General features: G+C 40.3%; 2 protein-coding genes across 5 annotated transcripts in view; one reads left to right on the top strand and one right to left on the bottom strand.

Annotated features, from left to right (window-relative positions):
• MSANTD7 (Myb/SANT DNA binding domain containing 7) overlaps window positions 1-12,288 on the bottom strand; it is a 501,345-nt gene that overhangs the window by 344,695 nt on the left and 144,362 nt on the right. The window lies entirely within an intron of this gene.
• DCLRE1C (DNA cross-link repair 1C) overlaps window positions 1-12,288 on the top strand; it is a 51,895-nt gene that overhangs the window by 15,469 nt on the left and 24,138 nt on the right. Inside the window, exon 9 of the mRNA XM_059660008.1 lies at window positions 3,160-3,261. Within this exon, the coding sequence (XP_059515991.1) occupies window positions 3,160-3,261 (102 nt within the window). The remainder of the gene's footprint in view (window positions 1-3,159; window positions 3,262-12,288) is intronic.

Raw genomic sequence — 12,288 nt, forward strand, 5'->3', positions numbered from 1 at the left:
CCTGCCTTCATGAGTCTTTACTTCCTAAGTCCTTCTTTCCTTAATTTATTCCTTCCTTAAATCCTTCTGTCCATCCCCATTCCTTTATTGTACATAAAGTAACCGATGTATGTGCACAAGCATTTGCATTTTTTTTTTAACTAAATGGCCAATGGTATGTTTTGATCTACATCAAATGGAGATGGGATGGGGAAAAAATACTGGTTCTGTGAAAATACTCCCTTTCTCCATTAGTGGCATGCTCATCCAGCTCTTATCTTTATATTCCACTAAGTTATTTTGCTCTCACTGTCTAACAAAAAAAAGAACAACATAAAAATTCTTGCACACCTTGTTTGATTGGAGAATTTTAATGTTTTTCATTTATCATTGTAAAACCAAGGACAATTTTATAACTTTTTTTGTACGTAGCTGTTACATGTAGGGCAATCTGTCTTTAAGTAGGGATAAATTACTCTAAAAAAATGAATCCTAGATAGTTTTCCCTTCAAGTCAAGTGTCTTGTTGTTTAAATAAACTTCTTGTTTAAAAAAAGAAAAATCCTTCTGTCCAAATATATTGGTGTAAAGTTGCCAGTTCTCCATTTTAGGAAGGATTTGCATTCATTCTGAGATTTTTGGTGTTAAAATTGCCTTTTTTTCCCTTCATAACTATTTTCTTTTATTTATTTATTTTACAACAAGCTGAGCCTTTCAGTGAGGCCATCAAGTAAATATTTGCATCCACAAAGGGCTGTGTAGCAACACCATTCAGATATAGTAATATACTTCAATCTTATAACAGACATGACCGATTTTTTAAAAAAACTGTTAGAAATATGTGTCTGAATGGAATTAAGATGCTGCAGACAAAAATAATTCTTGTAATCCTCAAGTGAGAAATCCAGTGTTTTTTAAATTTATTTTTACAGTTGAGAGTATTACAGATGTCCCCCACTTCCCTCCTTTGGTCCCTCTCCATCTGGCTTCTGCCCCACTCCAGGCCTTCACTGAACTGTTGTCTGTGTCCATGGGCTGTGCTTCTATGCATGTAAATTCTTCAGTTAATCTCTTCTTGACCCCCCCTCCTTAAAATGGCCTTTTAAATTAGAATCACAGAAATTATCCACTATTTTCCTCCTCATGTCCTTTCTTGGCAGAATATACCAGTAATAACTATTTACCAGTCCCAAATTTGTTTTGTAAATTTTAGCGGTGTGTGAAATTGAGCAGGCTGGTAGCTCCTGCTCTGCATGCCTTGCAGGGAGAAACCATGGGCTGAGAAGGACTTGGGGCTGGGGAAGAGCAGCCCTTCTCTGAACCTCAGTCAACCTGCAGGGAATCCTCTCAATCTCTTTTGGGGAATAGAAACCATTTCAGATCAGGATTTTAAAAAAGGAGACCAGTGAGGCTTTTGACTAGGGAACCTCAGCGATGATCTATGGCAACTTTTTCAGGCTTCTTTATTATTGTGAGGATGAAAGTTTCTATATCATTCCCTCCCACGCACCCTTCTTTTTTTTCTTTTTATCTCCTTCTTGGAGAGGCCAGAAAAGCAAATTCATTGTTACTTCTTAGTCCTTAATAAACAGATAGGGAGTGGAATAGGCCACAGGATAAGTGTTTATGCTTGGATTCTTTTTATTCCTGTCTTGGTATTAATTGCCACAGCAATTTGGCATTATTCTAATCTGTTTTGTTCAAAATGACAATACTTTTTTTGGTGCCATTTCATAATCTTTATATCAACTCAGGTACAGTAGGTTCTTCAATAATGTTTCTTTCAATGTTTCATTATAATGTCAGTGAGATGCCTTAGGAACTTAACTCTGGTTTTATATCAGCTAGTCCCGTGGTTGGCAAACCACGGCTCACGAGCCACATGCGGCTCTTTGGCTCCTTGGGTGTGGCTCTTCCACAAAATACCACGTGCGGGCGCTCATGTACAGTGTGATTGAAACTTCGTGGCCCATGCGCAGAAGTCGGTATTTTGTGGAAGAGCCACACTCAAGGGGCCAAAGAGCCGCATGTGGCTCGCAAGCCGCGATTTGCTGAGCCGCAGTTTGCGACCACTGAGCTAGTCTATGGTAAAAAATGGTTTTGTTATATGTCATTTTGCATAGTTCCAAGAAGCTACTGATGATGTTAAGAACTAGCTAGAAGCTTTAGGTAAAACTAATACATTGACATTAATACTTTAAAATGTATTGACCTTAAAATTCTAAAGGTGACCAAGGTTTTCTTATTTTCTCTCTTCTGTCTTCCCTATTTTCATCCAGTAAAGAGGTGTGTGGTAAGGGAGGATGGGTCCCTGCTTCCTAGTCCAGCTCTCTTCCCCCTGCCAAGTATGTTGAGTGCCTGTGTTCGTGAGTGATTCTTTTTTTGTTTTGTTAATCCTTACCCGAGGATACATTTTTTCCCCACTGATATTTAGAGAGAGTAGAAGAGTGGAAGGGAGGGTGAGAGACAAAGAGAGAAACATTGATTGAGAGAGACACATCAATTGGTTGCCTCCCGCACATGCCCCAACTGGGGCTGGAGATTGGGCTTGCAACCGAGATACATACCCTTGACCAGAATCGAACCTGACCATTCAGTCCAAGGGCCAATGCTCTATCCACTGAGCAAAACTGGCTAGGGCACATTCTTGATTGCTTTTATCTGCTGCATTCACTGCTGTATACCCAATCTATAATAATAAAAGTGTAATATGCTAATTAGACCGGATGCCCTTCCAGACTACCTTCCAGATGAAGCCAGGGCTGCGAGGGAAGCCCAGGTCCTGGGTGCCAGAGGGAAGCCCGTGGTGGCAACGGGGTGAAGGAAGGCCTACTCTTGCACGAATTTCATGCATTTAGAATAAAGCTTGATATATAGTAGGTGTACAATAGATATTAATTGAATGACTCAGTGGACCAAAGGACTGAAATCCACCAATTGAATCTCCAGAATTTTTTCTTACCACCAACGATAGGTTGTAACACTGACTGGTGGGAAAATGACCTTTGTCCTTTGCCTGTTGACATCCTGACAGAATACTGATGGGCACTGAAATGCCAAAAACTTGGTTTCAAGAAAGAGGAGTTCCCTAACTAGATGATTTATCCCTGCATAATTACTCCTGAGTAATGTATTTGTAGGAATTACAGTTCAAATAATTTTCTTATCTAATTTTCCTCAGGTTCATGTGGATAAATTAGACATGTTTCGAAACATGCCTGACATTCTCCATCATCTTACCACAGACCGCAGCACTCAGATCCATGCCTGTCGCCATCCAAAGGTACAGAGTAAATTGCCTTTTATAGTGTTTTTATTTACTTATATATTTTTAAATAATTCTTTATTGTTGAAACTATTACATTTGTCCTCTTTTTCCCCCCCATTGACGCCCTTCAGCCTGCCCCCGTCCCCTGCCCCAGGCCCTCACCTCTGCATTGTCTGTGTCCATGGGCCATGAATATATGCATACAAGGTCCTTGGTTGATTACCTCCCACCCGAACACCCTCCCCTGCCTTCCCTCCGAGATTCCACACTCTGTTCCATGCTTCCATGTCTCTGGAACTACTCTGTTCATTAGTTTATTTTTTTACCTATATTCCACATGTGAGTGAGATCATGTGATACTTGTCTTTCTCTGACTGACTTATTTTACTTAGCATGGTACTCTCCAAGTCCCTCCATGCTGTCTCAAAGGGTAAGAGATTCTTCTTTTTTACTGCTGCATAGTATTCCATGGTGTAAATGTACCACAGCTTTTTTATCCACTTATCTACTGATGGGGACTTGGGCTGTTTCCAGATTTTAGCTATTGTAAATTGTGCCGCTATGAAATAGGGGTACTTACATTCTTTCTGATTGGTATTTCGGGTTTCTTAGGATATATTCCTAGAAGTGGGATCACTGGGTCAAATGGCAGTTCCATATTTAATTTTTTGAGGAAACTTCATACTGTTTTTCATAATGGCTACACTAGTATGCATTCCCACCAGCAGTGTACTAGGGTTCCCTTTTCTCCACATCCTCACCAGCACTTGTCATTTGTTGATTTGTTGATGGTAGCCCTTCTGATAGGTGTGAGGTGATACCTCATTGTTGTTTTAATTTGCATCTCTCTGATGATCAATGACTTTGAGCATTTTTTTATATGTCTCTTGGTCACTGTATGTTCTCTTTGGAGAAGTGTGTCTATTTAGGTCCTTTGCCCATTTTTTAATTGGATTGTTTGTCTTCCTTCTGTTAAGTTGTATGAGTTCCTTATATATTTTGGATATTAACCCTTTATCAGATGTATCATAGTCAAATATATTCTCCCATACAGTGGGCTCCCTTTGCGTTTTCTTGATGGTTTCTTTTGCTGTGCAGAAGCTTTTTATTTTGATGTATCCCATTTGTTTATTTTCTCCTTAGTTTTCTTTGCCCTAGGACAGTGGTCAGCAAACTGCGGCTCGTGAGCCACATGCGGCTCTTTGGCCCCTTGAGTGTGGCTCTTCCACAAAATACCACATGCGGGAGCGCACGGACAGTGCGATTGAAACTTCGTGGCCCATGCCCAGAAGTCGATTTTCAGCCTGGGCAAGTCTATTTTGAAGAAGTACTATTGATATTTGGCTCTGTTGACTAATGAGTTTGCCAACCACTGCCCTAGGAGATGTATCTGTAAACATACTGCTATGAGAGAGATCTAAGATTTTGCTGCCTATGGTTTCTTCTAGGATTTTTACAGTTTCATGATTTACATTTAAGTCTTTTATCCATTTTGTGTTTATTCTTGTGTATGGTCTAAGTTGGTGGTCTAGTTTCATCTGTTCAATTTTCCCAACACCATTTATTGAAGAGATTGTCTTGACTCCATTGTATGTTCTTGCCTACTTTGTCAAATATTAATTGAGCATAATGGCTTGAATCAATTTGTTCTGTTCCATTGATCTATATACCTGTTCTTGTGCCAGTACCAGGCAGTTTGGATTACAGTGGCTTTGTAGTATAACTTGAAATATAGTATTGTGATTCCTCCAACTTTGTTGTTCTTTCTCAAGATAGCTGTGGCTATTTGAGGTCGTTTTTGGTTCCATATAAATTTTGGGGATATTTGTTCTGGATCTGTGAGATATGTTGTTGGTATTTTAATAGGGATTGCATTGAATCTATAGATTGCGTTGGGTAGTATAGACATTTTAATGATCTTGATTCTACAAATCCATGAACATGGTATATTCTTCCACTTGTTTATATCTTCTTCTGTCTCTTTTTTCCAATATTCTGTAGTTTTCCAAATACAGTCTTTTGCCTCCTTGGTTAAGTTTATTCCTAAGTATTTTAATTTTTTGTTGTTGTTGCAATGATAAAAGGGATTGCTTGTTTAGTTTCTCTTTCTGAGAAGTCATTATTGGGGTATAAAAAAGCCATTGATTTTTGTGTGTTGATTTTGTATCCTGCTACATTGCCAAATTCATTTATTAAATCTAGTAGCTTTTTGGTGGAGGCTTTAGGGTTTCTGTGTCCAATATCATGTGATCTGCGAATAATGAGTGTTTTACTTCTTCCTTTCCAATTTGGATGCCTTTTATTTCTTCTTTTGTCTGCTCACTGTGGCTAGGACTTCCAGTACTATGTTGAATAAGAGTGGTGAAAGCGGACATCCCTGTCTTGTTCCTGTTCTTAATGGAAATGGTTTTAGTTTTTGCCCATTGAATATGATGTTCACTGTACGTTTATCATATATGGCCTTTATCATATTGAGATATGCTTCCTCTGTTTCTACTTTGTTGAGAGTTTTTGTCAAAAATGAGTGTTGGATTTTGTCTAACGCTTTTTCTGCATCTATTGATATGGTCACTGATTCTTTTCTTTCAATTTGTTTCTTTCAATTTATCATATTTATTGATTTGTGAATATTGTACCAACCTTGCACCTCTGGAATAAATCCCACTTGATCATGGTGTATGATCTTTTTAATATATTGCTGGATCTGATTTGATATTTTGTTGGGGATTTTAATATCTATGTTCATCAGGGATATTGGCCTGTCATTCTCTTTCTTTGTAGTGTTTATCTGGTTTTGGAATTCGGGTAATGCTAGCCTCATTTAAAGTGCTTGGAAGTGTTCCTTCCTCTTGGGTTTTTTGGGAAAGTTTGAGGAGTATAGGTGTTAGTTCTTCTTTGAATTTTTGGTAAAACTCCCCAAACCGTCCAAACCCAGGATTTTGTTTGCTGGGAGTTTTTTGATTACTGCTTCTGTTTCATCTGTTGTTATTGGCCTGTTCAGGTTTTCGGATTCAGTTTTAGGAGATTGTAGTTTTCTAGGAATTTGTCCATTTCATCCACATTGTCCAGCTTGTTGGCATATAGTAGTTCATAACATTTTCTTACAATCCTTTGTATTTCTGTGGTGTCAAGTGGTTACTTCTCCACTTTTGTTTCTGATTTTATTTATTTGGGTCCACTCTCTTTGTTTCTTGATGAGTCTGGCTAATGGTTCATCAATTTTGTTTATCTTTTCAAAGAACCAGCTCTTGGTTTCATTGATTTTTTTTGTATTGTTTTTTAGGCTCTATGTCATTTATTTCAGCTCTAATCTTTATTCTTTCCTTCCTGCTACTTTGGGCTTTCCTTGTTATTCTCTTTCTAGTTCTTCAAGTTGTAGGGTTAGTTTATTGTTGATTTTTCTTATTTTTTGAGGTAGGCTGGTAGTACTATGAACTTCCCTCTTGGGACTGTTTTTGCTGTGTCCCAGAGATTTTGGGTTATTGTGTGTTCATTTTCACTTGTTTCCAGGAAGTTTTTTATTTCTTGTTCTCGTTGCTAACCCATTCATTGTTTAATAACACGCTACTTAGTCTCCATGTGTTTGAATGTTTTGGGTTGTTTTTACTATAGTTAATTTCTAATTTCATTCCACTGTGATCTGAGAAGATGCTTGATATGATTTCAGTCATCTTTTTAAAAAATATTTTTATTAATTTCAGAGAGAAATGGAGAGGGAGAGAGAGATTGAAACATCAATGATGAAAGAGAATCATTGATCGGCTGCCTCCTGCACACCCCCTACTGGGGATTAAGCCTGCAACCCAGGCATGTACCCTGGATCAGAATCAAACCCGGGACCCTTCAGTCCACAGTCCGACACTCTATCCACTGAGCCAAACCTGCTAGGACAATTTCAATCTTCTTGAACTTGTAGAGACTTGTTTTGTGTACTAACATGTGGTCTATCTTTGTGAATGATCCATGTGCACTTGAGAACAATGTATATTCTGCAGCTTTGGGGTGAAATGTTCTATGAATGTCAATTAAGTCCATCTGATCCAGTGTGTCCTTTAGAGTCACTATTTCCTTGTTAAGTTTTTGTCTGGAAGATCTACCCAGAGAAGTCAGCGAGGTGTTAAAGTCCCCTACTATGACTGTATTGTTGTCGATCTCGCCATTAAAGTCTTCTAGAACAGCGGTTCTCAACCTGTGGGTCGCGACCCCTGAAAATACATCCTGCATATCAGATATTTACATTACGATTCATAACAGTAGCAAAATTACAGTTATGAAGTAGCAATGAAAGTAATTTTATGGTTGGGGGTCACCACAACATGAGGAACTGTATTAAAGGGTCACGTCATTAGGAAGGTTGAGAACCACTGCTCTAGAAGTTTTTTTATATATTTAGGTGCTCCTATATTGGGTACATAGATTTTTACTAGGGTTATATAGTATTGTTAAATCAATCCCGTTAGTATTATGTAGTGACCTTTGTTGTCTCTTGTGAGTGACTTCATTTTGAGGTCTTTTTTGTCTGAGTATTGCTACTCTGGTTATTTTTTCTTTTCCATTTGCATGGAGAATTTTTTTCTATCCCTTCACTCATCCTGTGTATGTCTTTTGTTTTGAGGTGGGTTTCTTGTAGACAGCATATAATTGGGTCATGTTTTTATATCCATTCAGCTACCCTACACCTTTTGAATGGAACATTTAATCCATTTACATTTAAGGTTATTATTGATAGGTACTTATTTATTGCCATTTTAATTCTGTATGCCTAGGTTTCTCTATTTCTTCTTCTCATTACAGCAGTCCCTTTAGCATTTCTTGTAATGCTGGCTTGGTGATACACTGCTTTAGCCTTTTTTTTTGTTGTTTGGGAGGCTCTTTATTTGACTGTCTATTTTGAATGATAGCCTTGCTAGATATAGTAATCACGGTTTCAGATCCTTGCTTTCCATTACCTTGAGTACTTCTTGCCATATCCTTCTGGCCTGTAGGGTTTATGATGAGAAATCAGGTGTCAGCCTTATTGAGGCTCCTTTGTAGGTAATAGTTTGCTTTTCTCTTGCTGGCTTTAAGATTCTCTTTGTCTTTAATTTTTGGATTTTAATTGTGATGTGTCTGGGTGTGGGCCTGTTTGGGTTCTCCTTGCTTGGGGTTCTCTGTGCCTCCTGGACTTGTGTGACTTTTTCCTTTATCAGGTTAGGAAAGTTTTCTGCCATTATTTCTTCAAACACGTTCTCTCTTTTTCCCTTTCTGACTCTTCTGGCACACATGCTATTTGAATATTATTACATTTCACATTGTCTCACAGCTCCCTTAAGCTGTCCTCCTGTTTTTTTAATTGTTTTTCTCTTTTTGGTTCTCCAATTAAGTGATTTTTTTTAACACAGTCTTCTAATTCACTGATTCGATCCTCAGCTTCCCATTATCTGCTGTGTATCCCTCCCAATGTATTCTTTATTTGTGCTATGTCATTCTTTATTTCTGTTTTCATAGGTACATTTTTTCTTATGCTGTTGAGCATCTTTACCATCACTATTCTGAACTTTGTATCAGATAAATTTCTTATCTCCATTTCATTTATCTCTTCTTCTGGAGAATTCTGTTGTTCTTTCATTTGGGGGTTGTTTCATTGTCTCCTCATTTTGGCTGCCTGTTTGGGTTTGTGACTGTGTATTAGGTAGATCTGCTACACGTATCATTCTCTAGCGTGGGACAGTGTCAAACAATGCTCATGACTAATTAGATCAGGCAAAGATTCAAAGCCTCAGGAGCATGCTCTGTCTACAGACAGATAGGATTTTGTCTTGAATTACCCTCAGGCAATCGTCCACAGGTGTGGCAAGAGTTTTTTTCAATAGGGTAGGGCAGTGGTTGGCAAACTGCGGCTCTCGAGCAACATGCGGCTCTTCGGCCCCTTGAGTATGGCTCTTCCACAAAATACCACGTGCGGGCAAGCACGTACAGTGCGATTGAAACTTTGTGGCCCATGTGCAGAAGTCGGTTTTCAGCCTGGGTGAGTCTATTTTGAAGAAGTACTGTTGATATTTGGCTCTGTCGACTAATGAGTTTGCCGACCACTGGGGTAGGACAATTGCTTCTGCCTGGAGGCTAATTGTTATTCTCAGTCTCTTAACACATTGCGGACGGATCATGAGAATTCTCGCTTCATATTAAACAGTGTTTTACAAAGTATCATACTTTAAAAAGATCTTAGCTTGTAGAACATGTAATAAAAAATTCAAAATGCAATGGGTATTTAATTTTAAAGCATGCCTTTAACATTTATATAAAACTTTTTTTTTGTATTTGTTCAATAGAAACTTATCTGGCCACTGGGTAAAGCTAGCAATAAAACTACTGGTCCGCAATGTGTTAATGGGCCTAAGCAACTCCCCACTGTGGGGCAAGGTGTTTTCCAATAGGGTGGATCAACTGTCTCCCCCCCCAGGCAAGGTCGCCTGTATACCAAATGTCCATGAGAAAGATGACTTCCAGAGTGTGAGGAATGACTCAGCACAGGAAACCAGGGTGTCTGCCTTTTGAGCTCTAACTCCAGGGCCCCTGATCCCGGCTTCTGCTCACCCAGCTGCATTATACTCTGCCCTACCTTTGTCAGTGCACAAGATGGGTGGTTCCACAAGGAATTGTGTGTGTTGGCCCTTTAAGCATGTGCCTGAGTTTCCAGCCGTCTCTCCCTGTCAGACAGCAACCCTGCTGCATTTCACAGCTAGATGTTATGTGGCTACCCTTCTCAGTTTTGGTGCTCTCTGCGGTGGGGCCCTGGATGGGGATTAGACCCCAGAGTTCTCAGTGGTAACCCCCCACAGTTGAGATATCTCTCCAGACCTTCAGTTGCTGTCTGTGGGAACCCATCAACCCTTTTGCAGTGGTATTCATGATTAAAATTTTTCTCTAAATTTTAAAGTATCTTAGCATTCAAATGCTGAGTACTTTTTATTTTAGTAAAAGCTGCCTCTATATATTTAGTTAATAACCATGATAGTAGTATTGGTTTCATTGACCAAAAACCTAATGTGAAGTTGCTCTGCCCTAAAATAAAGCATAATTAAATTTTTAAAATTCTTTTAAAAAAAGGATCTTAATGATTTTTAGACAGAGAGGAAGGGAGAGGGATAGATAGAAACATTGATGAGAGAGAGCATCAGTCAGTCGGCTGCCTCCTGCACATCTTCTACTGGGGATTGAGCCCATAACCCTGGCATGTGCCCTGACTGGGAATCTAACCAGTTACCTCTTGGTTCCTGGGTTGACACCTAACCACTGAGCCACAAAAGTTAGGGGGAAAAAAGCTTATCCACAGAATGGAATATTCCTCAGACTATTGTAGGAGAGCTATAAGAAATTACTTTGATGATAGGTTTTCTGCATGTTATAATTTGCATTCAAGAGTTTTTCTTTAAATTTTTATTTATTGATTTATTAAAGGGAGGGAGGGAGGGGGAGAGAGAGGGGGAAAAAATCAATTTGTTGTTCCACTTATTTATGCATTCATTGGTTGATTCTTATATATGCCCTGACTGGAGATCAAACTCAGGACAGTGCTCTAACCAACTGAGCTCACCAGCCACGGCAGTTTATTTCATCATTTTGTTTTTGTATATATGCATATACATATACACAGCCAGAGAATTCGTGGGTGGATAAAAAAATGTAGATACACACTGAAACTCCTTTTTCTGTTGGACTTAGTCTTTGGTTCCCTAACATCCCATAAATCTTTTAATTGGCCAGTTTCTTTTTTCACTCTGAGTTTTTTCACATCCCACAAAGTAGCTTAATTTGTAACTGCTACACCTGTAATTTTCCACACAGCTACTTGCTTTGAACACCTTCTAGCAGCTTAGATTTCTTAAGTCACATAGTGTCACAAATATTGAGCAGAGCACAGCTCACAGAGCCCTGTGACATCTAATACGAAGCCTCAGAGGAAGCAGCATTAAAGGCACTGGATGATGTGTGATCCGACTGGAGTGCATGTGGTTTTGAAGAATCCTGATCTAAACATAATTTCTTTGGGACAATAGTCCCATTGTTTTTTAACTTTTTAAAAACACTTTTTTTTTTCTCTCCAACTTTATTTTGAAAAATTTAAAAACTATAAAGTCATGAGACTGGATTCCCCAGTTGAGACTTTGCCACATTTGCACTCTCCCTCTCCCCCCCCCCCCTCTCTCTCTCCCTCTCTCCCTCTCTCCCTCTCTCCCCCCCTCCCTCCCTCTCCTTCTGTAACCAGCACTGCCTCACTCCACCTCCAACCCATTTGAGAGTTAGTCACAGACTTTATGATACTTCACCCTGAACCTTCAGCATGTATCATTGGAGAAAAGGTTCTCCTGTATAATTATACATACGCTTCACACACTCACATTTAACACAGTTATAATACAACTAGAGGCCCAGTGCATGAAAATTCATGCACTTGGAGGGGGTCCCTCAGCCCGGCCTGCCCCCCTCACAGTCGGGGAGCCGTCAGGGGAGGGAGGCGACCCGGCGATCAGGGGAAGGCGACGCTCCCATCACACCTCTGCTGCTGCCACTGCCAGCAGCGCAAGCCTCGGCCGGCCCTGGTTATCTGAGCCTCGGGCGGCCCTGGGTGGCTGGGGGGCTAAGGGGACTGGGGGACTCCAGAGGCAGGTGCATGGGGCAGGCCCGGCCTTGTTGCGCACCTGCTGCCCGGTGGGGCTGAGGGGACTGGGCGCCGCCATCTTTGAGGGCATGGCAGTCAATTAACATATTCCCTCCTTATTGGCTGTGGGCGCCGCCATCTTTGCAATTTTGTGAGAGTTAATTAGCATATTCCCTCCTTATTAGATAGGACTAGGGGCCCGGTGCACAAAAATTTGTGCACTTGGGGGGTAGGGGGGTCTCTCAGCCCAGCCTGTGCCCTCTCGCAGTCTGGGACCCCTCGGGAGATAACGACCTGCTGGCTTAGGCCTGCTCCTGGGTGGCAGAGGGCAGGCCCAATCCCTAGGTGCAGCCCCTGGTCGGGCTCAGAGCAGGGCCGATTGGGGAGTTGGGGCGCCACCC

Source organism: Myotis daubentonii, chromosome 1 (assembly GCF_963259705.1).
Source record: "Myotis daubentonii chromosome 1, mMyoDau2.1, whole genome shotgun sequence".
Taxonomy (NCBI): Eukaryota; Metazoa; Chordata; class Mammalia; order Chiroptera; family Vespertilionidae; genus Myotis; species Myotis daubentonii.